Source organism: Micromesistius poutassou (assembly GCF_964030765.1).
Source record: "Micromesistius poutassou genome assembly, chromosome: 4".
Classification (NCBI taxonomy): domain Eukaryota; kingdom Metazoa; phylum Chordata; class Actinopteri; order Gadiformes; family Gadidae; genus Micromesistius; species Micromesistius poutassou.
This window is the reverse complement of record NC_140274.1, coordinates 8,862,320-8,890,293: the sequence shown is the minus strand read 5'-3', so window position 1 is coordinate 8,890,293 and position 27,974 is coordinate 8,862,320. Positions and strand designations below refer to the sequence as shown.

General features: G+C 46.3%; 2 protein-coding genes across 5 annotated transcripts in view; one reads left to right on the top strand and one right to left on the bottom strand.

Annotated features, from left to right (window-relative positions):
• Nucleotides 1-6: 6 nt before the first annotated feature.
• Nucleotides 7-19,480, bottom strand: tnfrsf19 (tumor necrosis factor receptor superfamily, member 19). 2 transcript variants are annotated; one of them, XM_084466324.1, is made up of 12 exons: nucleotides 19,463-19,480; nucleotides 17,825-17,917; nucleotides 15,997-16,114; nucleotides 15,376-15,456; nucleotides 14,855-14,968; nucleotides 9,303-9,481; nucleotides 8,875-8,960; nucleotides 3,811-3,975; nucleotides 3,232-3,357; nucleotides 2,883-2,994; nucleotides 1,850-2,130; nucleotides 7-842 (listed from the first exon to the last, which is right to left on the bottom strand). In XM_084466324.1, exons 4-12 carry the CDS (start codon nucleotides 15,436-15,438, stop codon nucleotides 838-840), a joined length of 1,131 nt encoding a protein of 376 aa, XP_084322450.1. In that variant the 5' UTR covers nucleotides 15,439-15,456; nucleotides 15,997-16,114; nucleotides 17,825-17,917; nucleotides 19,463-19,480; the 3' UTR covers nucleotides 7-837. The 2 variants fall into 2 exon arrangements, with proteins under 2 accessions (XP_084322450.1, XP_084322449.1); XM_084466323.1 differs by lacking the exons at nucleotides 17,825-17,917; nucleotides 19,463-19,480 and having other exon boundaries at nucleotides 15,997-16,368.
• Nucleotides 19,033-27,974, top strand: part of sacs (sacsin molecular chaperone) — a 22,926-nt gene continuing 13,984 nt past the window's right edge. For 2 of the 3 annotated variants that reach the window (XM_084466319.1, XM_084466318.1), the window contains exons 1-8: nucleotides 19,033-19,150; nucleotides 19,933-20,083; nucleotides 23,999-24,093; nucleotides 24,186-24,267; nucleotides 24,568-24,679; nucleotides 25,151-25,297; nucleotides 25,538-27,020; nucleotides 27,362-27,453. In XM_084466319.1, the coding sequence (XP_084322445.1) occupies nucleotides 19,128-19,150; nucleotides 19,933-20,083; nucleotides 23,999-24,093; nucleotides 24,186-24,267; nucleotides 24,568-24,679; nucleotides 25,151-25,297; nucleotides 25,538-27,020; nucleotides 27,362-27,453 (2,185 nt within the window). In that variant the 5' untranslated portion in view covers nucleotides 19,033-19,127. Of the gene's footprint in view, nucleotides 19,151-19,932; nucleotides 20,084-23,998; nucleotides 24,094-24,181; nucleotides 24,268-24,567; nucleotides 24,680-25,150; nucleotides 25,298-25,537; nucleotides 27,021-27,361; nucleotides 27,454-27,974 lie in introns of all 3 variants that reach the window. The other variant, XM_084466317.1, reaches the window with a different exon arrangement.

Here is a 27,974-nt window from a genome sequence, read left to right as displayed (position 1 = left end):
AAATAATTATTTGTATGGTTTTTATTTACAAATATGTAAAATTATATCAAATGGTGTGGTCTTGGCACAACCACCAGCACGCCAACTTCAAGGGAAAAAATATGCAATAATACAGTCAGTAACTTCAGTGTTACAAAAATATTAAACTATTCACTAATGTACAGTATCTACAGCAAACACTTTGATCAAACATTCCTCATTGTCTTGACTTGCTCAGTATGATCTTAATGGTCTTCAGTATCACATTTGAAAAAACAAAAACAAACTAAAGCTTCATGAAGCAAGGCTGCTAGTTGTGTGGCGCCGTGCTCATTTACAAGTCAAGGTGCAAAGCTTTTCTCAAAGCCCATCCAAACTCACCCCCAGCGTACAGGAGCGACTGCTACTATTCATATATTTATAAATGGCACACAACAAACAACAAACGTGTCACTCAATATTTCAACTTCATTCGATTCACCTCCTGGTGCATTTTTGCCGGCTCACATTTTCTCAACAAGCCTTTTAGGAAAAAAAAAAAAAAAAAAAAAAAGTACTTGTTTGTTTTTCTTTCTTCTTTTGAATCTATCGATCGTTGCCCCAGGTTGCTGTGCTCGCAGGTTGCGTTGCGTATGTACATATCCCTCCCTGTGGCCCTCTCCGGGCTCCCTCGATGAGTGACCGGGGGTCAGCTGCAGCCGCTCTGGGAGAGGCAGGGTGACCTCAGTCACAGGGCTGGAGCTGGCGCAATCTCTGTGGGAACTCTCCACAACGTGGATCTGAAACAGGATCTGGCTGCGGCTGTTGTGTCCAGTCCAGGGTGCTTCAAGGGTGGGACGCCAGCCAGAGGAACCCATGTCATCCTGGAAAAAAAAAAAGTGTGAACGGAGGAGTGTACACACACACACACACACACACCATCGTTAGTAACAGATCTCACCCCAGTAGAGTTAAAACAGTATCCTATTGTACCAAGATCAAAGAACTTGGCTTGGACAAAGCTCCCTTCCTACCCCCCCTACACACACACACACACACACACATACACATACACATACACATACACATACACATACACACACACACACACACACGGTGCCCTTCAAAAGAGTTCCAGCACTAATGTTCAAGCAAAAAAAAAACCAACAGCTTTCGGTGTCCGCAACTGCTGTTTCTGTGTGTGTGTGTGTGTGTGTGAGAGAGATTGATTAGTGTGCGTGTGAGTGTGAGAGAGAAGAGAGTGTGTGTGTGTGTGTGTGTGTGTGTGTGTGTGTTTGGGTGGGGGTGTTTGGAGAGAGAACAGTGAGTGTGAGAGAGTATACAGTATGTGTGAGAGAACATTACGTGTGTGTGTGCGTGTGTATGTGTTGGAGCCATGGCGGTGACATGTTTCTACTCTGGAGCTGCTTGGCAGGGAATGCAGGCTCTCTGTCTCGGCCCGCTCGCTGTCATCCAGCCCAATCTCTTCAGGAAGGCAACTCTCTCTCCCAAGATCCTCTCTCACCCTCCCACCGACCCACCATGTTGCATCACTTGACAGGGTTACACGATTTTGCTTTCATATAGGTGTGTTTGTGTGTGTGGAATTTTATAGCATTGCATTGCTAAAGTTGTTTTGCCGTCGTGCAGTTGTTTACTGGATGTAATGAGCAAGGCTTTAATCAGCCTTTAAATCCCATGCAATTGTTTCACTATCAACCCTCAAGTAGCTAGACTGAACACACAAAAGGGTAAATGTCACTCCAAATGTTTTTTATCGTATTATATCACTAAAATATGCAATAAATATAATTACTCTCAGTATAATAATCACCCTGAATCAAATTAAAATGTCCCTTCTTGGGAATAATTCAATAATAACTGAACTTGCCTTCCAAAGAGCAGTCAGGTGAACTCATCCGGATGTCCTCGCCCGACCGGGGACGTTTCTCCACCTCCTCCACCATCTCCTCCTTCTCCTCCTCCTCCTCCTCTGCTGTTCCACAGCGCTCCCCATGCCTCACTACTGCCTCAGGGCTGCGCTGCGGTGCCACAGGGCTCTCTGAGCTCTCAGGGGACCAGGTCTCTGCTGAGGCCAGCTCCGGTGGGGGTTCTGACCCGGTGTGGTCCTGGGAGCCGTCCTGGTCCTGGTCCTGGTCCTGGTTGGGGGTCCTGTGGACGGTTGGATGTGAACCCTTTAAACCTCTCTGCTGTTGTGTGCTGACACATAGCCCACAGCCTGGTTCTAGTCCCACTGGGTCTCAAAGCATATCCATCATTGAGAGCAATATAAGTTGTACACTCTTGGTCATCTAATGCAGTGATTTTCAAACTGTGAAAAAAAAAAAGCAAACTAAAATATTAAATAATATTTTTCATAAAAAATATTTTTCATAAAAAAATAAAAATATGTATGTATGATATACAATTTAAATTTAATTGAAGTTGCAAATATTGAAGAATATTTGGTCTAGTGGCTAGGAGGGAACCAGGATTTCATATTTAACTTTATCTAGTTCAGTTCAGTTCGTTTGTGATTACTGTACATATTTAATACTTCATTATCATTGGTATGGATATAAGCCTGGTGTTCAAATGAACCTGATTACGCCCTCAGGCGCTTTAATAAATACATAAATATGTGGCAGCCGTTGTGTGCAGTAAACGTTCTTTTAACAAGCCTGTTGTACTGATGCTATGTTACTTTTAGTGCTAATATATGCCTATTAAGTGGTCCACACACACTCAAAGTTTGAAAACCCCTGATCTAATGTCTTTGGACCCAAACGGATAGGACTAAATGTTTTTGCCTTTACAAATGAGATGATAAAATGCAAAACGAATTGTTTATTGTGTATGCCGATTCATAGAACGTCCCCGTGTTTGTGTAATATTCTTTAAGGTGCGTGAGATCCGTGACTCACCCGTAGCTCAAGCTCAGCTGGGAATGGAAGGCGCTGTGGCCATGGCTGTGGCTGTCCAGGCCCACACGGCAGCTCTCGTCCCAGCAGAGAGACGGGATGAGGTGGACCGGACCTGAACGACCAGTGCACCCATCAGACCATCAGCACACAACCAGGAGGACCCATCGCTGCTGTCTAACGCAGCTTTACTTTGGACATTATGACATTCCTCTAGATTCTCTGAAGGCAGAGAGTAATGACGTAGGCACCATGTAGAGTTGAATGGAGGGTTTTAGATCACAGTTCACGGACACGTCATTGAAGCATTTCAATGGTCCGACAGGGCCTGCAGTCGGTGCCAAGTACGTACCACAGGTGTGTCCCGGCCCCAGGTGACACTGGCAGCAGGGGGATTCTGGGAAGTCCGGCAGCCAGCGGCGGTCCAGACACGACAGCTCCGCCCCGCTGTACGGCCCGTCCTGCAACCTCATGGAGGCTGCGCACGCACGCACGCACGCACGCACGCACGCACGCACACACACACACACACACACACACACACACACACACACACACACACACACACACACACACACACAGGATGGTTCAGTCAAATCTATTTCCTAAGGAATATAAACTCTGGAAATCTCGTCATGTTGATTTTAAGTCTAACATCCATGTGTCTAACATCCATGATGGTTCTCCCCTATAGCTATCTAAAATAGGTTCCAGCCCCCCAGTGACCTACAATCAGCCCATTGCCTGCAAGTCCACCTGCCTATTTAGCTTTCCAATCTGTCCAATCTTTTTCCAATCTACTTGCTGGCATTTTTGTCCCTGTCTGTCCGTGTGTCTGTCAACTTGCCAGCCCACTCATTTGTGCCTTCCTCCCCCCCCCCCCCCCCCCCATCCGTCCGACCGTCCGTGCGTCTTTCCGTCCGTCGCTCACCTCCAGGCTTCTTCTCCAGCAGCTGTCTCTTGCAGTAGATGACGCAGAGGACCAGCAGGGCCAGCAGCACGGTGGCCAGGGCGCTGCAGATGACCGCCGCCAGGGCCATGTCCCGGGGGCTGGAGGCCACCGAGGGCAGGGGCACCCGGTTCACGCGCCCACTGCCTGCACACAGAGGAGGGGGAGGGTGAGTCCTGTACCGCTGACATCAGGCAGGAGGTCATAGCTTGAGTCAGGCCGCACACATGCACATCATTCAGGTAAACCCGCGTTTAAGAAGGAGAATTTGCGCCTACGGGTTCACAAAGACGGCAGTGGAACGGTCGGGACGCTTTGAGTGTTGGAGCTGTGTGAATAATCGGATGTTGAGTTCCATGGGAGCAAGTGAAGAGGGTCTTTGTTGGATCCCACCTCACACTCGGTTGATCAGGTCTTTTCCCCTGTTCAATAATTATATTTATTCATAACAAAGAATTATAATAAACAGAAATGGTCAGTTTAATAAATAACTTTAAACTGTTCACTCACACCTTGTGAGAACCAAACAGATCCATATTAAACTGAATCATGTGTAAGGTTTCCATGGAAATCTGCTTTTATGTTAAGTTAGTTATGAATTAAACATAACCAGGTGCAGTCATTTGGGGGGGGGGAAAGCACACTGTAACTCAGGAGCCAATCAGAACGGAACAGGAACCCAGTTCAAGGTGGAGTGGATGGGGGTTTGGGGAGGGTGGAAACAGAGGTTCAAAGAGAAAAGTGCCTATGGTGGATTCCCTCTCTCTCTCTTTCTCTCTCTCTCTCTCTCTCTCTCTCTCTCTTTCTCTCGATAATTTACAGACATATTCCCTCCCTTGCCTGCAGGCTCCACACCCATGCATGCTAGTCTCACACACACACACACACACACACACACACACACACACACACACACACACACACACACACACACACACACACACACATACACAGAGTTGTTGACTGTGTGTGTGTCACGACTGTTCCACTTGCATCTTTGTAAGACAGAAATCTTAATAGGGGGATTTGCTTTGATTGACTGTATTTACAGGTGGTATTTTTATATGTACTTGTGAATTGTTTGTGACCAGGTTCACATTCACTCAATAGAGACCATGTGAAATGTGTGTATTTGTTGCATATTTCCCCCGCTGCAGTTCTCTACCTGCCAAGGGGTGAATATGCTACTGTTGCTGCAGCTCCCAACAAACCTTTGTGTACACACACACACACACACACACACACACACCTACACACACACACACACACACACACACACACAAAATGATGAAAATGATGTGGGTGTATTCAACGAATAAAGCTCATAGCTGGTAATATTAAGAGATTATTTGTTTGATTAATTTGTTGTAAAATCCTCAAAAGATAAAAATAAAATATAAGGGATATCTTGCATTCCTGCGGATTACAAATGAATACAAAACCACGACCCTCTATCATTATCATTAATCAGGTATAAGTGTGTAATTCTCTAAAAGATCAATGCCCTTGCAACAGAATGGGTGTGGGTTTATTGAACAAACAAGTGTAATCAGAACGTGTGGTACACCCAGAGCTGCTGTGTGAATATTATTCACTCCCCAGCCACAGTCAAGAAGAAAATGTATAAAGACTTGGAATAGGTTAACTGCATGGTAAATACAGTCAAGATGGTGCGTGGTCGTTATCAAGGATGAAACCAAATGTTGGAGATAAGGGGATTGTATAGTAAATACAATAAAATGATATGAAAAGATATTTCAAGTTTTTTCCATTGCTGTTTACTTTTGGTACATAAGTCATGAAGGGGGCTGGGTTCTGTCAGGCAGAGTAAACAATACTTTAGCTCTGGGAAGCTTTGGCCTTTTTTTATGATTCCTTTATTCATAGTCAATATGGGAAGAGGGTGTTTTATTGTTCTGCACTTCTCTACGGGTGCACAAAATAATTCTGTTTCACCAAGAGGACCCAATAGAAAAATAGTTGTGTCTGTAGTTCAAATTCGGCATTTCTCGAAAGTTGTGTGTTATAACTATTTAGCTTAAATATTTGACATGAATTAACCAAAATAATTAACTGGTTGAGATAATCAAACACAGAGCAATTGAAACTGTAATAAATGCTGATTCCCTGTGAATTTCCGAATGTCTCCACTGACAAAATAATCATACTAAAGTAATTAGTGTGAAAACAACTACATTTTTATGTAGTTGCTGCATCTCTTTAGACCCACGATTCAGGAATACTCACTAACACACACACACACACCCACTCACACACTCACACACACATACACACTCACACCAACCACAACAAAGTGGGCCTGTTATCATGGCCCTAACAGCTGCAGCAAACACAGACTCACAGAGGCCCATTGAAGCCTCCTCACCTGCCGATGTTATCTCCTGAACCACACTCCACCAATAAAACCACAGCCTTTGATATGCTCCCCGCCTGTCTGTGGAGCTCGGGGGCCCGCCCCGGGCTGAAAGAAGCACCGTTCTGCCCCTCTACGGGGGGCTCTCCGTGTTTCCGTGGAGGGGCAGGACGTTGTCTAAATGGAAACAGCCCTCTCGGAGGAAGAGCCCCGGACACAATAGCACAGAAACCCGCACGCGTACCGGAGCGTGAGGCGTTTACAGAGAAGGTCCGCGGCAGCAGTGGTGTTTTGTAAAATGAAACAAAGGCCCATACGGCCTTTCTAGGTTGTAATGGGCAGTTGAGAGCAAATGAACAGGATTTTGGAGCCCTGATTCACTAGAAACAAAACTAAAGATAAATAATTTGTTGTATTATTATTAATAGCATCATTCATATTTTACAAATACTAGAGTTAAAAATCTATTTGTAGATTTCCCATTTCATTCATTGTGAACTATAATGGATCCTTGTGTGTATGTGTGTGTATGTGTGTGTGTGTGTGTGTGTGTGTGTGTGTGTGTGTGTGTGTGTGTGTGTGTGTGTGTGTGTGTATGCGTGAGAGAGGGAGCGAGATCACCTGGACATGATTGTCCAAATTCAGCGTACGTGCATGTCTGTGTGAGAGCTTGTTTTTGTGTGTGCATGCGTGTGCGCGTGTGCGTGTGTGCACGTGTTTGACTCCAGTCCACTCCTGCAGCAGGCTGTGGGAGATCAGAGATGTTCTGTGGCTGTGAAAGATCCCAGCACAGGAAACACATTACAGAGCCCTAAGGAGCCCATAAAACACACACTCGCAACAGACGACAAAACACAAGCAGTGTGTGAGTATGTGCGTGTGCGTATGCGTGTTTGTGCATGCGTGTGTGAGCCTCCCCCTGCACAGCTGCAGCGTTACACCACCACCTCCACCCACCCAGGGGAGCGAGGGAGGGAGGGAGGGCCTGTTGCTTGAACATTTGGACCACCTCAACACCACCACCACCACCAGATACGCACCAGGACATAATGGGCACTTCTGTTTCCCCAAAAGACCCTGGCACGCCCGCCCAGTCGCCCCACAGGTGACAGGTCCGACGCCACATCCACACTGACCCGCAGTCTCAACCGACAAAAGCTTGGATCGAGGGATGACTTCCAATAGATGGCAGTCATAAAGCTGCTCTGCTACTTACGACACCCTGACCCAGAATCAGGTCGTATACAAGTGGTTTAACACCCTGTCCTTCATAAACACACTCCAGACTCAGATGCGAGATCCCGCAGTGTTGAAACCACGACGGGTTTCAGCTGTGTTTTTTTTTTCAAACGGAGGGTAGTCAACGTTAAACCTTTTCGTTTTTTTAAAACTCAAAAAAACATGTAAGTGTGGATGTATTCCGAGGGTGGTGGGTCCGCCACACGGAGCTCCGTGTGAGAGCGCCGTCGGACTGAACAGTAACAGATGAACCGGGACGGGGAATGCAGAGGACGGCGAGCGGAGGCCGCGGGGAGAACAAAAACACCCAAACACTCGACCATAGACACAACTGTGGAGCGTTTGACAAAAATATTTATATCCGGGGAGATAGTTGAGCTAAGTGTAAATATATCTTGTTTTGTTTTCCGTTGCTTCTATCCCTCCGCGGTTCCGATACTCAACGCCTGTCTGCGTTTCTAGAACAGATGGGGGGGGGACAGGGGGGGGGGGGGGGGGGGGGGGGGGGGGACGCTCCCGGCCGCCAGAGGGACAGCTGCGGACGCCAAACGCTGGGAGGAAGTCACACTCCATTACCCGACCGTCTACGTTCACAGGGCCCCCGTTGGCTCGAAGTGGAACTCATCATCAAGTGACCTGACTGCTCGCATGCTACAGGCCCGGCCCGTAGACCATAATGTGCACATCATGATGCAATGCATGCTGTCATGACGCAATAAGTGATGATGTACTGAAACACCTTCCTTGTTTCCTTTTTTTTGGGGGGGGGGGGGGAATAGGAAAATATCAAATTCCAGGTTGTCCCCCAGTCTCCCTCCCAGGTGACGACAGCCACAGTGACACAGACAACAGCCATGAGTCAGGAGACCGGCTGCTCCTATACTCGACACCGCTCTCTCCGTTTTAACACTGGGAAGCGTCTTGGGCCTCCTATTTCGGATGTCAAGTCGTGGTCGGCTGCTTATGGGAACACGCGGATTAAGAAACTCAGACACCACCGCCCCCCCCATCCCCCACCACTGTGACTCTGGTTCCTCTGATGGCTTTGTACCAGCATGTTTATAACCACAACAAACAAAAAAGGAAGAAAAAAAAGTGATGCACTTGGTTGTGGCCTAACTGCCTGTTGAGTTTAGTCAACAACACAGAGTCGATGAATGCAGCGGTTAGCCAGCCTCTGCTTTTCAGCCCTTTGTGTTGAGCTTCTTTTCTGTACTCCCCCTCTCAACACAACCCAGGTGAGCCCTCTTTTCTTTTCTTTCTTTTTCCCTTTCTCTCTTGATGCCCGCCATATGAAAGGGCCTCGCTTTTACGGGAAACACAAGGAGGGCCGCGACGACGTTCCCACAGATGTGGAGCCAGATGTTTTGGAAGAGGAGACGAGAGGGCGAGCGAGGGCGAAAAAAAACAAAAAAAAACCAGAGTTGGCTTACAGTGAGGCTCGTAGGGCGGGGGGGGGTCTCCGCACGGGATGCACTCCATGTCCTGGAAGCCGCTCAGCTTGGTCTTCCGGTAGTATCTGTGGGGAGAATGGGGGGGAGGGGGGGAGTGGGGAGCACACAGGGCGACGGGTTACTGGGCTGAACCGTGCTGGGAAACTGGAACCACCCTGTGCTGTTTCACTGCCACGGTCTGCTGTGCGACAAGTAGCTTACACGACGCAATGCTAGCATCACGTTGTTTTACCGCGGTGTGTGTGTGTGGCACACTTTATAGTGCTCACGCCATTTCACGTATTTGTAATGTGTTTTTTTCATGAATTACTATGAATATGATTCCATCAACACTGTGTGAATAACATCCCAAACACAAAGTGCTTTCTCTTCTGCTCTACTCTGCAGACTGAACGCGGTGGCCTCACCCGGGCAGGCAGTCTCCGCAGGCGGCGTTGCGTGTGGCCGAGCAGTTGGCCTTCTGGTAGCGGTTGAGCAGGCCGCAGTCCAGGCAGGGCTTGCACTTCTGCAGGCCGCGGTCCTCCTTGAAGCGGGCGCTCCGGCAGCCCACGCACCGGGCATCCACCCCGTAACCGAAGCCACATTCCTGGGGGAATTAACGAGAGACAAGTGGGTCAGGGTATGAGATTTTTTGGTGTTTTGATTGGGCGGCTCGGCTTGCGTGAAGGACGGAGGAGGAGGAGGAGGAGGATGAGATGGGGTGAGGGGTTGGCTGCTTTTGAAAAGGGGGTCTGAAATTAAACAGCGGTCTTGGCCTTCCATCGGGATTGGTAGGGAACAATGCCAGGACTCTTTGGAGAGTCCACTTTATACTGGCAATAATCTCCCTGTGTGTGTGTGTGTGTGTGTGTGTGTGTGTGTGTGTGTGTGTGTGTGTGTGTGTGTGTGTGCGCACGCACGAGAGAGTGAATGAGTGGCCTTCCTCGGCCAAGCTGCAGAACGGACAGGGGCCTTTTGAATAACAGAGGACCTAGAGGGGGACACCCACTGTGGTATTATAGCCGAGTGTATTGCTGTGCTGATTGAGAGGACGGTGTAAGAAGCCAATGCTTCAGTCTGTAAAGGGAAGAGGATTAGAGAGAAGTCTATAGGCAAAATAAGATTGGATTCATGGCATTGTTTAGCCCCTACAACGGGAAGTGTACTTAGAAAGCATAGTGTGCGTGTGTCTGTGTGTGGCTGTGTGTCACTGATCTAATGCTAAACTAGCTTTGGCAGGCGTGATTTCTCATCCCGATCTAAAAACCCACACATATCACAGACCAACCAAGAAATGTGACAGGGTTGTATTGACGATGCAGGTGTACGAGGTGTTGGTTGATTATGTCAGCGGGATGTGTGGACACCGCTCAAAAGAGGATTGTTTGCAGTTGGGTCACCAACCCCTCAAACCCTACCCCAAACCGTTTTCCACCAATCACGGTTTGACATCTATACCGTACATCGGGGCTGGAGAAACCCAATGACCTTGAGTTTCTTGACGGACATGGAGACTGCTTGTTGGTTGGTCATGTGACAGGGTGCAATGTCCTGAGTCCAACTCCCCAGTGGCCATGACATCACTCATTGTATCGACAACACGCCAGCTGTTGCCCTGGAGTCACCTACTCAGGCCAGACTGCATTCCCAAGCCACGACAGGATGATGGAGTGCTTATGTGTATGATCATATGTCATTAAAGTGAAGGTCAGCTTCAAACAGCTCGCTCTCTCTCTCTCTCTCTCTCTCTCTCTCTCTCTCTCTCTCTCTCTCTCTCTCTCTCTCTCTCTCTCTCTCTCTCGTGTCCCATTACACGGCCTGGGCATGCCGTTGGTCTGGAATGTGGGCACGAGAGTGGTGTGGGTGGTGGTGGTGGAAGTGTGTCTGGAGGGGGTGGGGGCAGGGGGGGACATTGCTGAATTCGGTTGGCAAAGAAAACAAAAAGAAGAGAGGACACACACAGCACCGCAGAGTCGGGGGGAAGAAGAAGAAGAAGAAGAAGTAGAAGAAGAAGACGACAACTATTCCCCCGCTCTCCCTCCTCCCTCCCTCCCTCCCTCCCTCCCTCCCTTCGAATCACATGAGTCTGACATTGAGTCCCGGGCCAGGCCTGTCCGGAGGGGCAGCGGCCCGAGCTGGCCGGCTGCAGCTGTTGTTGTGAGCTCTCCTTAAAGGGAGAGGATCTCCCACCCAGCAGCAGCAGAGAGACCTCGGGCTGCTGGGAGCTGTACCCCTGCCTTCCTGTTGCCATCATTAACTGACGCCAGCCTGAAGGGGGGGGGGGGGGGGGGGGGGAAAGGAAGAGGAAGGGGAGCTCTCCCGGCCTGCACGCCACCGAGCCGTACCCCGAGAACCCGCTCGGCCCCGTTGGTCTGTGGGGGAGCCGCCTCCACATCCAGAAGGGAAGGGTACTGGGACGGAGAGGGACACCCCACCCTCAACTCACCCCCAGGACCCCCGAAGCCTCCACGCTTGCTGTGCCACGTACACAGAGCCTCCCAGTGCTGGGTGGGCCGTGGTGGAAGCCTGAGCCAAGATGCCCCGCTCCACCGGCGGTAGCCCTGCCCTCCTCCCCAGCTCCATCCAGGGCAGGACAATGTCCTTTTCACCCCCGCACGGCTTTGTCCCCCCCCCCCCCCCCCCGGGGACACAAAACAGTCCCCAGATTAGCCGGCATGCAGACCCGACCAAGCGTGGTGGATGCACCTCCACGGGCCTCCCTTCCATCGGCCCATGGGGAAAAAGTAGAGGCAGGGAGATAGGCAATGTGGGGATCTTTCCTGAGTCAAGACTATATCTGTACTCTGGGATCTGTCATACACAGACAACGTCTACCGAGGGAATCGCTTTCCCGCCCAAAAAAATAAAGACATTCCTGGATTATATTAAATGATTCCAAGCGGCGTCCTGTGAACAATAATAACAATTGAATCGTGGTCAACGTCTACGGTGACTGCAAGTCATCAGTCCAGCGTGTCTTGTCATTGGTGTACACACTGAGCTTTATGCCGGTGATTAAACATGAGCTCCCCCCTCCTCCTTATCTACTGATCTGGTTTGCCAAGCAAAACACGGCTGTGGAGAGCAGACAGACAGAGATAGGGAGAGAGAGGGAGGGAGAGATTTATAGGGGAGATAGAGACCTAGAGAGAGAGAGACCACAAGAGGAAGAGAGGCAGAGGAATGGAGGAAAGTAGAGAAAAAGAGAAGTGAGCAGACAAATCAAGAGACAGAATTAGAGGGAGACGGGAAACAAAGAGAGGGAGAAGGAGAGGGCAAAAACAAGACAAAGATTTAGATGGAGAGTGAAGTAGAGTGAGAGCAGAAGAGGGAGAGAGGGGAGGTAAGAAGTAGAAAACTCAAGTCTAATAAAAGAGATTCAGATGGTAAAAAATAGAGGGAGATTTAGGGGGAGGGAGAGAAAGAGCAAGAAATGAGAAAGTAGAGGGTACCAGAGAAGGACATGAGTTAGCAGAGAGAGCGAGAGAAGTGGAGAAGGAATAGGAGAGACTGATTTAGATGGCGAGAGGAGGGCAGAAGGAGACTAGCAGAGGGAGGGAGAGAACGAAGAAAACAAGTAGAGGGTAAGAAACATAGGAGGAGCGAGGGAGAGGAAGAAAGAGACGGAGAGAGCATGGAAGGGTGTGGGGGGAGCTGGCGGAGCCCCGGAGCATGTTGAGACCCAGAGATACCGGAGAGATTAGCCGCGAATCACAAGTCTCTCTCCCAGGGTGACCAGTCATCTGATCTGCTCATAAAACGGCCAAAACAAAGCCAGTTCGTTGGAGCGCTGTGCCAACCTAGATGTCCTCTCTCACTCTCCTCTCCCTCTCTCTCTCCCCTCACTATCCTCTCTCCCTCCCCTCTCTCTCTCTTTCTCTCTATCCTCTCTCCCTCTCTCTCTCTTCTCACTCCCTCTCTTTCTTCTCTCGCCCTATCTCTTTCGCGCTCTCTCCCCTCACTATCCTCTCTCCCTCTCTCCCTCCCTCTCTCCCTCTCTCTCTCTCTTTCGCTCACTCTCTCTCTCTCTCTCTCTCTCGCTTACGGGCTCTCTCTTTCTCTCTCTCGTTTGCAATTCTCCAAATGTAACCACACATTTATAGAACAGCAAGGGGGTCTACTGCAACTGTGGCATTTATTCCACTGTTGTAGCCATTCCTTGTTTTTTCAGAATAAATCCACCGGCTAAACCTATAATTGCCTCTCCCTCTCTCTCTGCCAACCACAAAGTCTTTCGGGCAAGGGAAATGCCTCAGCCTTCCAACGCTGTTCACAAATCAAACGGCATCTTGCCGATTTTCGCCGGTGGCTAAATTTTCTATCAGGTGCTGGGAAGCAATTGCCCCATACTCACTCATGTTCGACACAAGTTCAAGATACTTGAAGTAAAAGCCATTCATGTGGAAGATAATCATCAAAAATTGTTTATTGTTGTTTGTGTGTGTATTTCAACTAACACAAAATCCTGAGAAAAGTGTGAAGTGAAAAATGTATGTTTGTCCGGCCCACCTTGAAGAGGGAGACAGACGGCTGATTTCCAGTAAAAACTGGACCACATTCCACCCGAATCTCTATGGTAGCCACCATACACACACACACACACACACACACACACACACACACACACACACACACAGTAAACCACTAACTGCCCTGTTGCCTACGAGGCCCTCGGAATAGAACGGCCGCTCTGAGATCCAAGATCTCTCGTCCACATTCACGCTCACATTCTGCATTTCCCCCTCCTCCCCCTCCTCCTCCTCCTCCTCCTCCTCCTCCTCCTCCTCCTCCGACCCGCCGAGTGTTTGAACTCCCCGGTGGGGGGGGGGGTGGGGGGGATGGGGGGGTTGGGGGGGGGGTCTCGGGTTCCTTGCGCGGCTCACCATCTCAATACCTTCAGAGAACAAATCCGGCAGCAGCCAATGATTAACTAGGACCCCTGGGCGTCGGGCAGCATACAGCATGCCTGCTGAGCTGGCAGAGACCCACAAAGGGGTACTGGAGTGTATTACCCACAGCAGCAGAGAGCATGTCTGTGTGCACCCGGATTAAAGGAGACCAGCCTTTAAATGCATGTTTGCAACAGATGTCACGCTTGACAGAAGGCCAAAACCATACTTACCTTTTATGTACGTGTGTGTGTAAGTGTGTGTAAGTGTGTGTGTGCGTGTGTGTGTGTGTGTGTGTGTGTGTGTGTGTGTGTGTGTGTGTGTGTGAAGGGTGAATAAGTTACAACTCCAGAGAAAAGTCTATGCTTCCCAAACACTTTGCTTGACACCCTACAGACCTGTGTGTGCAATGCACGCCCGAACGCACACACACGCACACACACAGACACACACACACACACACACACACGCACGCTCTTTCGAGTACGAGCAGTGAAAAAAAAAGAAAGAAAAAAAACAGTGTGTGACTCCTCAGCGTTCAGTGTGCAGCAAGCTTAGGCATGGCTTGCTTCAGACAGAGCAGACAATACGGTTGGACGGGGTGCATGAGGGCGGGAGGGAGGGAGGGGGGGGGGGGGGTCGAAAAAACAATGGCTACCATTCAGCTCCACAAGGTCAGGAGTGTGGGTGTGACTGATTAAAGACGGATCGGTGTTCGACAAAAGCTAATAATGTTTTGGCTGCTCCCCCCGTGAAAGAGAGGAAGCAATAAATAATAATGTACACTGTGTGTGCTTTTCACAAAGCTCCCCTTTCTTCTCCCCAACGGGACATTTGCTTTTGTCACCAGAGGAAAGAGGGAGTGATTTATCCAAAGGAAGTGGCGCACGTTACAATTGCGCTTGATGTTTGTGGTGGCTCCCTCTCTCTTCCATGACAAAAGACCACCAACTTCTTGGTTCATCATACAAAGCTTTCAAACGGTTATTTCTCACACCATACCCACTTCTGGTGCATTCTTTCAACTCCCCACCCCGCCTCCTGGCCTAAAGTGTGAGATGCAATGCTATCAATCAACCTTGAAGTCCCACCTTTGATAGCTCCTGTCCCGCATCGCACTCCTTGCAGGCTTTACAGGTTCCAAACAGGTCCCTGTACTCCTGCTCCCTGCAGTCTCTGCTCTCCTCCGCCGCTCCCACGGGAACCTGAGAGAGGGAGGAAGGGAGGGAGGGAGGGAGGGGAAGGGAAGGGTGAGAGTAGTTCTGGCGAAGGGCTGTCAAGGATTCCTGCGTTTCATCGCCACTTTCATCAGTACCAGATAATACATGCTGGCCTGAGCCGGACCCAGTAATAATCCCTCAACAATAGTTTCAGTGTGCCCCAGCACCCCCGGCCTCTGACTCGTCCTGAATACAAAGTCTGATCATTTTGCTGGCACTTCATAAGGGATATGGCACCCCCAAAAATATACCCCTGATTAAAAACAAAAAGTTGTGTATGATATCAAATAAAAGTGGCTTAAATGCTTTCTACTGATGAAAGGGTTTGCAATGAATCAATAACTGTGGCGAAAAACAGGTCAAAATAAGATATGGATAATATATGTACTTACCAGAAGTAAGAAAATGATTTGAACTGTCAATATAAATAAGGAGATGTGTCGCGTCCGGGCCATTGTAATGATTTACAGCAGCTATAAAACAATAAACAATAGATACAGAAATAAATATAAACAATAATACTACCAATACATATAGTACACAAATACGAGTAAACAAAAAGTAAATCAAAAGTTTTAAAAAATCTATGGAAAAGGAAAGGAAGATCTTAAGAAAATTGTTGTGTATTGACTAAGTATTGCACATTTCTATAAAGGTCTATATGACGGAAATGAAACGATGTATCCCTCCAGGCAGATTATATGTAAGAAATCTGTTTACAGTTAAACATCTTTAAAATGATATTGCTTCAGAAGTCAATGAACATGAAAAGAAGGCTACTTCAAATCCATCGGATCCCACACTATTCAGATATTCCTATTCCCTCTACACACATTTTCATTTGTATTCTATACTAATGATGTGTTCATCTCAGCATGCATGCGGTGCACAATCAAATCAAATCAAGACACTCACAAAAACAGAGACTGCAGCAGAAAACGTTCGGTTCAAACAGAATTAAAGAATGACACCGAGGAATAGTTAATAAGCAAACCTAAAGTGTTTCGTCTTACCTGTTAGAATGCTGACCACCAAGTTTGTTAAAACAAAGTTCAAAGGCTCTTCTACACCAGTGAGAGCCCTTGTAGTATTCCCTGCACCCGTCTCCGCAACATTTCACTGTCCGGCGTACTGTATGTCCCAGTCCAAAATAACCACCAGATTGGAGGGGAAAAAACAGCAGAGATCAAAGGCAGGGAAGGGTTATGATCTCAAATATGTAATCTGACCTATGATCAGCGAGCAAGGCACATCAAAGCCACGCCAATGCAACAAGCACTAACGTTGCAAACGAAATATTGTGATCATAACTTTGGGCACGCTACAAAAACGCGATGCAAAAATCAAACATATAAAGTCTATATATTATAGTCTCAGGCTTAGTCTCTCTCTCTCTCTCTCTCTCTCTCTCTCTCTCTCTCTCTCTCTCTCTCTCTCTCTCTCTCTCTCTCTCTCTCTCTCTCCCTGTGCGCCGCTCGCTCGGTTCGCTGAAAGCTGCTGGACGGCAGCGGGACTCGGGACGCGGTTTTGAAGTTGAGCACAGCCCCTCGCGATCCCTTTCATCTCAATGAGCTGCACATGCAATGACGTCACTCCACTGTTCTGGGATTGGCTGGGAGGGATCATAATCTTATTCTTTCTTTCTTTCTTTCTTTTTCATGTAATGTATGAATGTAATGGGTTCGGGTCCGTAACCCCTGATATTAAATCTGTATACCCCTTATGTTTAATAAAATAATATAAGGATGTACGGAGTACTTTTTTTAATATAAATATTTGATTGTGATATTTATGAAGTGTGCGTGTGTCTGTGTGCCCACGTGCGTGTACGAGTATGTGTGCGTGTTGAGCACAGCCTACCTGCACCAAGGCGAAAATAGGACAGGAGTTCAAGCCAATTAGTGAACATGTCTGGGCATGCAGGAGAAATCAATTCCAGGGGAAAGGCTGTGCGTGATAATGATTTCGCGAATGTTTTTCTCTATAAAGGAATGGAGTCGATGTATGAAATGATGCTTTGTCTTATTTCAGCAACTCAACGTGCGCTCTTGTGATACAATTATACATTTGCACTTTCACTTTTATTTGTAGGTATTTTTTAAGTAGCAGACAGTCTATGTGAAGAAATGGCAGGTATACCGCTCGTTCACGGACCTTAGTTGAATAGATAGTCGTAATAGTAGACCTACTAGTCCACATTCCCATAAAAAAATACACCTCCCGTGATTAACCATATTAATCAAGTTGTCTTGGTAGTCTACGCGCATCCGCTTTTAAAACAACATACATTTGAATGGCTTTGTCTCCATCTAGTGGTGAACCGACGTCAGTTGTTCAGGCTTTTTGCGCTTCCCATGGTCTTCTAATGTTGTGCTATTATACCAGGCGTCCTCTGTTACAGGCCTTTGGGTCTGTACCTTTGCTTGAACTACACTCACCGGTAAAATAACTATTTGGAATACAGTTTGTGCGCATCGTTTGAAGGCACAGGCATCCGTTAAACAACACATTCAACTCTGCTGCTTATAATATGAGCTGCAGCAGATCGCACATGTTTTCCCCATCCCGCATCCGCTGTGGACTACTGTCGCTTTAAGAGCCGTGAACCTCAACCTGCTGAAACTGCAGCAGACGCACACACCGAGTTGGAGAGCGTTTATGGACCACCCTTGGACATTTCATTTGTGGGGTGCGTTTCATGAATAGATAATCACGAATGATTCATAATGATGATGATGATGATGATGATGATGATAATAATGGGGATGATGATTACAACTGTGTTTACAGTCATGTGAGGACACTGCTTTCTGCTGACAGGGTGCCATTGAAGCTACGCACTTGGTGGTGGGTGTGAGAGGGTCTCCTCCGGGAAGCGGACAGGACAGAGATGCCGCACTGTCCGTGAGCGAGGATGCTGCCAGCGGTCCCCCCCTGTAAGTAGACTTTTCTGATCACTGCGGCATCTTTATCTGTGGCGATTTTGCACACCCTGCGATGCTTTGACTTTGTTATATTGAAGTATGACCCTTGATATCGTGTCTCATCATCTGCAATGTTGATGCGAAGCTTAGTATATTGCAGCCTGCCGAAACGGTCGATTTAAAAGTAATTGGTGTAGATAAGCGTTAGAGTAGTTGTGTCTTGGATTGTGCTGTTGTATGATGTACATTGCTAAAAGTCCTTGACTTTAACATGGTGATGTCATTCTATTTGGTTGTGTAAAGTTGGCCTGTCCGGATCAGATGAGTGCGCACACTATAGGCTCCCGTTACATAGGCCCATATAGGGGCCCAATACAACATACAATAACATAGCAATGGAAACATACCAAACGGCATGGCTTAATATTCAGCATACACTTGTTTGGTGATAATTACATTTGAAAACAGAGAAAACCGTCCCTCAGTAAAGTTCACACAATTCATCTTACTTCAATACAGGTTAATAGGGTTAGAGCCGCAGATAACCTGAAAACTGCATTAGCCTTTTGAGTATACCGCTAAAATATGTATGTAGATGTAGTCGATTTTGAAGGACGAAGCTGATGTGCGCAATTGGTTGACTATGACTTCTCAACATGCGTCCAATCGTATTACGAGTTCTAGAACTACAAGTCCCAGAGTTCATAGCCTCGCATTGTCCGCCCAACCAGTGAGCTAGAAGCCCCCCTCTCGCTCTCGCAGTGTAGTTCATAGTTACATGTCATGGACCGTTGCCTTAAGGAAATAATGCAATAAGGCAACGAAGTCACTGTTTCCCTCAATAACGTGAACGACCACAATAAAAGCGAGGCTTATCTAATACGCTCGACGTGTAGTGTCGTGGTGTGCCGGGTCGGCTATCTGCTATCTGGGATATAGCGGATAACACTCTTAAAGAGGCTGAACAAAACACGAGGAATGAAGCCAAGCGGCGTATTAACGCAGTAGTGGCTCGACCGGTACTGCGCAGTAGACAACCCAACGCTTGTTGTTTACCCTTCTTTATTCATTCCCAGGACAGCATCAGCAGTGTTTGAATGAAACCTGACGGCTCTTTGATTCAGCCACCGTGGTTCTCTGGGTGGAGTTGGCCTGCGCTCGGTGCAGGACAGAAGCGGTCCAATGACGCGGTACCCGGGGACATAGAGACGAGTTAAGACATGGCCTGCTGTCCGGACCCCTGGTAAGTCAGAACTTGTGATCCACGGTGAATTAACGGAGGCATCATAAGCAAAGTAAACGCGTAATCGGGCTAATGGTAACGGTGAACGGTAAATAGTTCTCCATCCATCAGGACACCTGCTGTATGCGGGTAATGCTATTGCAATGTTGCTGCTAGTATGCTAGGTCGTGGAAATATAATTAGTTTAAGTAGCCTATATGTCTATAGCATGTCTATAATATGTCTATAGCGTATTGCCAGCGCAACAGTTTACCTCATTGCGAACTGTATTCACATTTAGGCCTATACGGTACTTTGTAGAGCCACACCTACCATGCTCGTGGTGAAGCCTTCTGGGGCGGTGGACTGCCTAAAGTTATACTGTCCATCTCTCACGGTCTTGACAAAGTGTCTGAGACATAAATAGTGTTCCTGGAAGTAGAAGCAGATACAGCTATTGAAAGAGTTGTTGTTGAGATGTTGGCTACTGTATCAATTGTTGTGTTGAAGGTAGAGGCTTAATTTAAACTTAAAACTGCATCCAAACCTAACCCAACATCTATAATGTAAGCAATACTATTTGATCTAGTTTTAGCTTTTTCTATTTGATCTAGTGCGTCATTTTGCAGACTCGTTCACCCCAAGTGACTTGCTGTGACTTGAGATACAAGCCTTTAAGCTTGCTAGGCATTTGCTCAAGAATCCCTCCAGATATGTTATGGACAATGGTGATTGAACCCAGTAGCTTTAGATCCCATTTATCTCAAAATGCATAAGAGGATTTTGCGTGTGTGTGTTCCCAGGTCGCCCAGGGTGACAGTGCGTCATGAGTACATGGGATGCAGGTCCTACTGCCTGTCCCACTCCACATCTGCAGGAGATGTGAAGCAACGCCTCTACGAGGAGACCGACCTGCCCGTCACCGAGCAGCGGCTGGTTCACAACGGAAGAGCGGTAAGTAGTAGGAAGCGGGTGTACTAAACTGTCATTTAACCCCCTCTTTCAGCTTGAATTCAAACTACATTTAATAAAGGGGGTTTTGGGCTGAGAGATCTAGGAAGGATGTCATTGTGTATGAGCGTAATGAGCGATATAAGATATGGTGTGGCCTATAAATGCACCACACCGTTATAGGATACTCATTAAGTGTCTGAGAAGCTTAACCCTCTCTCGGACAAGGACATCAAAATCCACAGCTGCCCGGACGGAGCTCCACACGTACACACACCTTGCGACCAGTGTCCCTAGTACGTCGTGACGTCAAAGTGCCTTTTCAGAGACACTTCACACAAAAAGGAACGCAACTTAAGTTCAGAGCAGAGTACAACATTCACAAAGTGGTCGTCAGAGACTGGCAAAAACATTGGAATGATGGTCTTATTTTTCTAACAAAATTGTATACGTTACTATGTTGATGATGATATAAGACATATTACTCCGTTCAAAACAAACACAAAAAAGATTTTGGCTATCCCCCTTTAAATAAAAACATACCTGTCTCCCCTTGCAATGCATTTCATTGAAATGTATTAAGCATCATTGCAATCCCTGTCTTTGGGACAAATCAAATTTCCACTTCAATGTCTTTCCCAGAGCCCATTTGGGGGAAAAAAATAATTATTACTGAGTTAGTGTCTTTTTTTAGACAGTTTAAGTTCTTAGTTTCCATAGTTTTTGTCTTCTACTGTTATCCTCCATTTTGTGTTCTTTGGTTCATTGCTTGGTCACCTGTATGTATTGGGATAGCTAAACTCTATACTGCACTGACGTCATACCATAGCTCCATTTCTCCACCTCAATATCTAGGTTTTAGCAATCAATAGTGTAGACTGAAAGAATTATCTTTCAGTTATCTTTATATACTATTATTATAGTATCCCAAGCTAAATGCTGCATTATGGGTTGTTGTTTTCAGTTTTTGGCAAGGAATTTGAATGTATCACATGACGGGGATTGTTGAATTAAGTAAGTGTCCCATTCCACTTCCTTCAATATGGTTAATTCAATATTGAAGAAAATGTTGGGAACAAGACACCATGTTTGACTCTTTATCTGTCTGTGTGTATGTGATGTCTAAGTCTACTCGAAAAAAGATGTTCACTATATGTTTTACTGTCAAGCTGTTCAGGAAAGCATACAATGTCTGTTTATTTTCACAATTTAATCTGCTGACCAAGGCAAAAAACAGACCTAAATCATGTTATATGAACTTCCTTGATAATGGTAAACTTCCAAAGAGGAATAATGCTACATGAAAGTTACTTGTTGATTAATGAACGTGTTAAGTCTTGTATTTTTGGCTATAACGACAATACAAAGATTATAAAATGAAATCCAGCCTTTTGCTTCAATTGCTTGACTGTAGTCAAACCTCTTGTGAAGTTTTAAAGAGGGATCATTTCAGTGACTCCCCCCCCCTCCTTTCCGTCAGACCTATAGAGTGGATCTCTGGTTGCCTAGGCTGTCTAGTTTGTGGTTGTTTATGTTATGGCCCTGTAGGACATGGACTGGTCTCCCAGTCTCTGGGCCAGGCTGAAGGACAGGAACAGGTGGCCCCTGCGGGCCGTAAGCCCTTCGTAACTCGCGTTTGTAAAATTAGCAGCACACCACGCCTACACATTGCTTCTGATGATCCTCACGGCTCACAGGGACATAGCAGCAGACCTAGACCCTGGGGAAAAATACCCAATACAACAGCCAGCCTTGTGATTCACCCGCTTTAAAAAGACCAGGACACAAGGACAGCCCAGCACTGTGCTGTCCTTTTTCCGAAATACAGGGTGAGATGAACCACAAACCACTGCATTGATGTCTGTGCGTTGCGGAAAATCCCATAGAAATGTAATTTAAGGATGGAAGTGCACTTCAAACGCAGGGTGGCAGTGTGCCACGATCTGTACTTAGCCCCGCAGTGTGATGCTTCAGGGGACCCTGGACTGCAGTAACGAGCTGATCCTTTCCCCTTGTGTTTCAAACACGTTCCTCACTGTACAGAACAACAGCTGAGTCACAGCACGCTCTTAAGATATCTCAAACGGTTCCATGCTTAAAAGCTCAATGGGGAAAAGGTAATTTGGATTTATCATGAATGCGCAACTCACAAGCAGTATACATTTGATCGCAGACCTAATCCAAAACACACACAAGATTTAAAGTGTCAAATTTGCACATGTGATCTGCATATGTAAATCAGTACTGCAGATAGGCGAATGCAGATCATGTTCCACTGATAGTTCAACTCACGTTGAATCAGATCAAATCAAATCAAAAATATTGAATTTGTTTTGTCCAAATGATTGAATGTCATGTGGGCAGCCATTTCATGATGAGAGAAACTTTTGTGCATGGGCCATTCTGCCAGCCAGCATGTTCACTTGGCAGAAGTGCTGAGTGCAGAGGACAGTGCAGATGAGAGGATTTCATTTCTGAGAGCCAAAAACAAAAACAACATCAGCAGCAGCAGCAGGGGGTGGTGCAGTCTAATGATGCTACTGTATCGACCCTGTAAGAGAAAAATAACGTTATATATCATTGTGTCTAAATATTATGTTAGTTTGGTTAGTTTGGATTGTGTGTGTGTGCATGTGTGTGTGTGTGTGTGTGTGTGTGTGTTTGTGTGAATTATGATGTGTTATATTTATTATTTGCGGCAGATGTACAGTGACCTTATTGGTCAGTGGGAGGGAGGTATGGCATCTGCTTGCACCATGAATCCACCAGATGTAGCCTCCTTTGGAGTGAGGGCGTGGCGTCATCTCCACCTCTTTGTTCTCCTCAGACTCAATTACCAATTGGAGGAGTTCCGAATCCAGTTAGATAAGTTGCTCCTATTGGTCCAGATTTGTATGGGAGGAGCCATTGGCCACTATCCCATGCAATGAAGGGATGGAAGGGGCTAGTTTACTAATTTCCTCAAAGCTTACATCCAGAAAGAAATGTGTTGCCCCAATCTGCTCTCACAATTCGGCTCGGACATCTCATTATTAAGGTAACCATTGATGTTTATTGCAGAGGCACTGTTTTTGATCCTCTTCTTCAGTTCTCCCTCTTCAGAGTCCAGAAGAGCCTGAAACATCCACAGAGAGCATTGGCTCCCATATATTCAGGTCTTCCAGTTGGTGCCGCATTATCCACGAAACTAGATATGTCAGTCGAGTACTTAGAGTGCTGATTCAAACAGCAAGCTTTAACGTAGGTGGAGAGATATCTAGATATTTCATCAGCAAAAAAAGTTATTCTTCTGAAATGTACTGTGTTGGGTACTTGGATACGCCAATCTTGTAAAACTTTTATGCAATATTCCGTCGTGGTTTATTAATTTTTATTTGAACTGTAGTCATTTTTTATTTTTATACATAGTCGTGTCCCTAAATCTTGTACTGTACAGTGCTGAGTGTGGTTTGTGAGAATTGTATGTGACTGTTGATTGCGTTTATTTTAACATGGTGCTGCTTTCTTGGCCAGGTCATTCTCGTAAAAGAGATTCTAATCTCAATGAATTTCTACCTGGTTAAATAAAGGATTGATTGAGTGATTATAGCACAGATAGGACACTTTTTTGTGAACATCCTTTCCAGTGAAAAAGATAAAGGCAAGCCACCTCCCAGTCCTACCATTCACAAGTTTAAGATTATGGAATGACTGGAAAGGGGAGGGCTCCCCCGTGTGTCAAAATAAATCTGGAAATCAATAAAGACTGTATGTTTGCAAGCTTGTATCATAAAACGTCCAAACACTAAGTAACCCATTGTAAATATTATGTGATATAAGTTGCCATTTTTTATATCAGCTGTAAACTAGGTCACTCTCCCTCTATCTCTTCCTCTTCCTCTACTTCTCCCTCTTCTTTGGTCTCATCTCTTGTTATAGTTGGATGATGGTGTCCAGATTGGGACCCTTCTGCTACCTGGGAGTCTGGAAGTTTCCATCACGCTAGAAGGAATGGGACTGAAGGGAGGAGGTCCGTACCAACACATTCGGAACGTCATCCTGCTCAGAAAGATGACCTGCTGCAGAGCGATGCCTAACCTGCTAAGCTTGCTCTCTCTACAGGGAGGTTTGGCCAGACCACACCCCCACTGGTGGAGTTCTTGAAAGACATCCTACGAAGGTACCCAGAAGGTGGACAGATTCTTAAAGTGAGTATAAAGCACTAAATACAATCATGTTTGAGTCAATCGTTTGGGAAATTATGTAGATTAACTAATTTGTATATTGCTGTTTTTTGCTAAACATTAAGTCAATTGAAAACTTAAATTAACAAGCACATGGTGTTGCAGTGTGAACCAGCTGTTGTGATTGGAATTCATTTCCCTAGAGCAAAGGTCTATTCGTTCACATCTTGCATACACTGGTTTGTTAACAAATATAATTGTTCACCATAGGCATTCCTGCAACTGAAAGCATGGTATGAACTGTTTGTTCTTTGAATTCCTAAGGAATTGATTCAGAATGCAGAGGATGCTGGAGCAACAGAGGTCAAGTTTATGTTTGATGAGACAGAGTATGGAGTGGAATCACTGTGGTCACCTGATATGGCTCAATATCAAGGTAGGCTGTCTGTGTCATATCATCACCAGTGTTTGTAATAACGGCGTTTAAAATAATGGCGTTAGGTAACACCGTTATTTTTTCAGTAACGGGGTAATCTAACTTTACTAGGCATTTTCAAGGTGGAGATATAAGCACTACTTCAAATTCATTGAGGTCAAAGGCAAGAACGTGCATGTAAAGTGAACATTATGTCCAGGAGCAAAGACTTTGTCGACATCCGTTGTAAGCAACTCTAATTTAATGAAGCATCTCACAACGACACACGCATCTACAAAGCTACTTTTTTTTTTTTACAGTAACGCAAATAATTACTTTCCCTGGTAACTAGTTACTTTTATTATAGAGTAATTCAGTTACTAACTCCGTTACTTTTTGGAACAAGTAGTGAGTAACTATAACTCTCAACACTGATCATCACAAATGCACTTATTAAAAATGTATATGTTTAACTTTTTCCATTGATTGCAGGCCCAGCTTTGTATGTTTACAACGATGCAGTGTTTACGGGAGAAGATTGGAATGGAATTCAGGAGATTGCCAGAAGCAGGAAGAGAGAAGATCCATTGAAAGTAGGCAGATTTGGAATTGGCTTCAATTCTGTCTACCATATTACAGGTGAGAGTTGTACAGCCATGTAAATGAGCATATTTGTGATCAGATGTTCATTCATATTCCTTCTTGTGAGTTAATTTACTATATCAACCTGTAGCAACTGAAGATGAATCAATGTCATACCTATCTCTATTCATTCAAGATTATTGCATTTTAATGAATACAGTAATTTGATTAATGGACAATAATTCAGAAGGACATGGTACTATGGTATTGTTTTATGTCTTCTCTCAATCTTTTCAGATGTTCCCAGTATCTTCAGTAGCGAACAGATTGGCATGCTGGACCCCCACCAGACCCTGTTCGGAGTGCATGAGTCAGGCCAGTGCTGGAACTTAAAGACAGACATTAAAGAGGTGACTGAACTCACTGACCAGTTTGCGCCTTACTTTGGAATATTTGGGAGCTCTGAGAAAGCCATCAAGGACGGTAGCTTTCCCGGAACACTGTTCCGCTTCCCACTTCGCATGAAACCCTCGCAGCTCAGCAGTAACATCTACAACAAAGAGAAGATCCTGGAGCTCTTTGAGTCCTTCAAAGCTGACGCGGACACCGTGCTGCTCTTCCTCAAGAGTGTTCAGAAGGTCTCCCTGCACATCCGCGAGTCAGACGGCACGGAGCGAATGCTCTTTCAGGTCACCGCCATGGAGAATGTGGACGATAAGTCGGAGAAGCCAAACTCCCTGAAGACGCTGAGCCAGGCCATAGACTGCTACAGCAACGGGGTGCCCAGCTCCAACATCACATGCGCCACGTACCAGCTGAACATTGAAACGCAGGACGAGATGGTCAAGGAGACCCAGAGGACCACCTGGCTGGTCTGTAACGGGGTCGGGGGTCGAGGGATGTCCACGGAGCTGGACTCTCTGGCAGAAGACTTAAAGTTCATCCCTGCCGTCGGCATCGCACTGCCCCTCACCGCCATCAAGGAAGAGGAAGGGGCCTCCTCCGGTTTTGAAGGACGAGCCTTCTGCTTCCTCCCTCTGCCACCCGGGGAGGAGAGCGGGACCGGCCTGCCGGTGCACGTCAGTGGCTTCTTCGGCCTAACGGACAACCGCCGGAGCATCAAGTGGCGCGAGGTGGACCAGTGGAGGGATCCGGCAGCCCTGTGGAACGAGCTGCTCATCGTGAACATCATTCCCAGGGCTTACTTCACGCTCATCATGGAAGTCATCAGAAGGGTCCAGATAAAGAAAGACCAAGACTTTCCCCTTGACCCCAAAGAGACGTACCTAGCCTGGCCGGATCCCCATCGAGTCAAGGCCCGCTGGAAGCCCATCCTCCAGCCTTTGCTCCAGGAGCTGCTGCAGCAGCAGGTCATCTACTCCCTGAGTCAGAGCTGGATCCGGGCGGACGAGGCTGTCTTCTCGGAGCTGGACACAGGAAACAACGTCTCGGACACGGTGATCAGCTACCTCCAGAGCACGGGAATGCAGGTGGCCGCGGTGCCCGCCGCCATCGATGCAGTTTTGGCTACACACATGTCTCGGCCCAGCGAGGTGAGGAAGGTGAGCCCTCATTTGGTGAGGCAGGTGATCCGGAAGTCAAAACACAAAGGCCCCGCCCAGGAGAAGCTACTGCTTCTGGAGTTTGTGCTGAGTGACAGTTGCTACGGGGACCTCATTGGGCTGGAGCTACTTCCACTACAAGATGAGACGTTTGCGATGTTTTCCTCCTCCATCAGTGAAAAGGATGCAGTTTATGTTGCATCTGATGACTACCCCAGGTACACAAGTTATTACATGTTGTCAATGAATAATGTCACATTAATTGAATAAAATATTGTCTACATTTAGGGATACATTAATGGTTAATATATTCAGTACCGGACTGAATTTTTAATCAAAAGAAAATATATCGCCTCAAAAATCTCGAAATTGCCAAGCAAAACAAATGGATCCTATCTGTTCTTGATATCATCTGATCATCTGGACTAAAACTGTATTTTGAGAATAGCATTGTTTGAGGAATGATATTGTTTGGATATTAGGAACATAACATTATATGTTTGGTTATTTAATTTATATATTATAATTATTGCGTATGTTTTTTGTTCTTTATTTTCAGAGCTCTGTTTCCAGGACTGGACAACCGATTCATCTTGGCAAGCATTAGTCCCTCAGTAATGGACAGTCTGAAGAACGCAGCCAAAAGTAGAGGTAATGTTAAATTTATCACATCTCTCTCATAATAACATAAGTCTCCTCGATAATGTGGATCCAAAGGGACGTCAGACCAAACAAAAAAATGAATAAATCCTCTGGAACATGTTGTTTTTAAAACCACGCTCCACACTCCTGCAGTTAAATCTCTCTGTGAGAGTAAATCAGTGTGAGATGGTGAACATGCAGGCACACGGTAGATCTCCCTCTTTGACTCACATTTCAATCTCAGCTGGAAAATCATGGGCCCATTCAGGCCCACACTCATCAGTAAGAATGCCAAAGAGGCTATAATGCCAGAGGGACAAAATATGCGGAAATAAAACATCAATCTGGAGGTTTTGAGCTGCACCTAGTGTGTAGGAGTCGGAATCATACACCTTTTTGCTATGCCATAAACTGACTTAATAATATAAAGATGGAACATTAATAGTAAGTATACTCTACATATTAACTGATAGCCTATGTAAATCATTACCAATTCTTAATTCAGATAATTTAACTTGTTAATTTATAGT

Coding starts and splice junctions, on each gene's coding strand:
- tnfrsf19 (XM_084466324.1), bottom strand. CDS start 15,438: ATGGCCCGGACGCGACACATCTCCTTATTTATATTGACAGTTCAAATC. Junction 14,969..15,375: donor AAATCATTTTCTTACTTCTG/GTAAGTACATAT, acceptor TCCCTCTCTCAG/GTTCCCGTGGGAGCGGCGGA. Junction 3,358..3,810: donor GCTGGAGAAGAAGCCTGGAG/GTGAGCGACGGA, acceptor GTGCGTGCGCAG/CCTCCATGAGGTTGCAGGAC.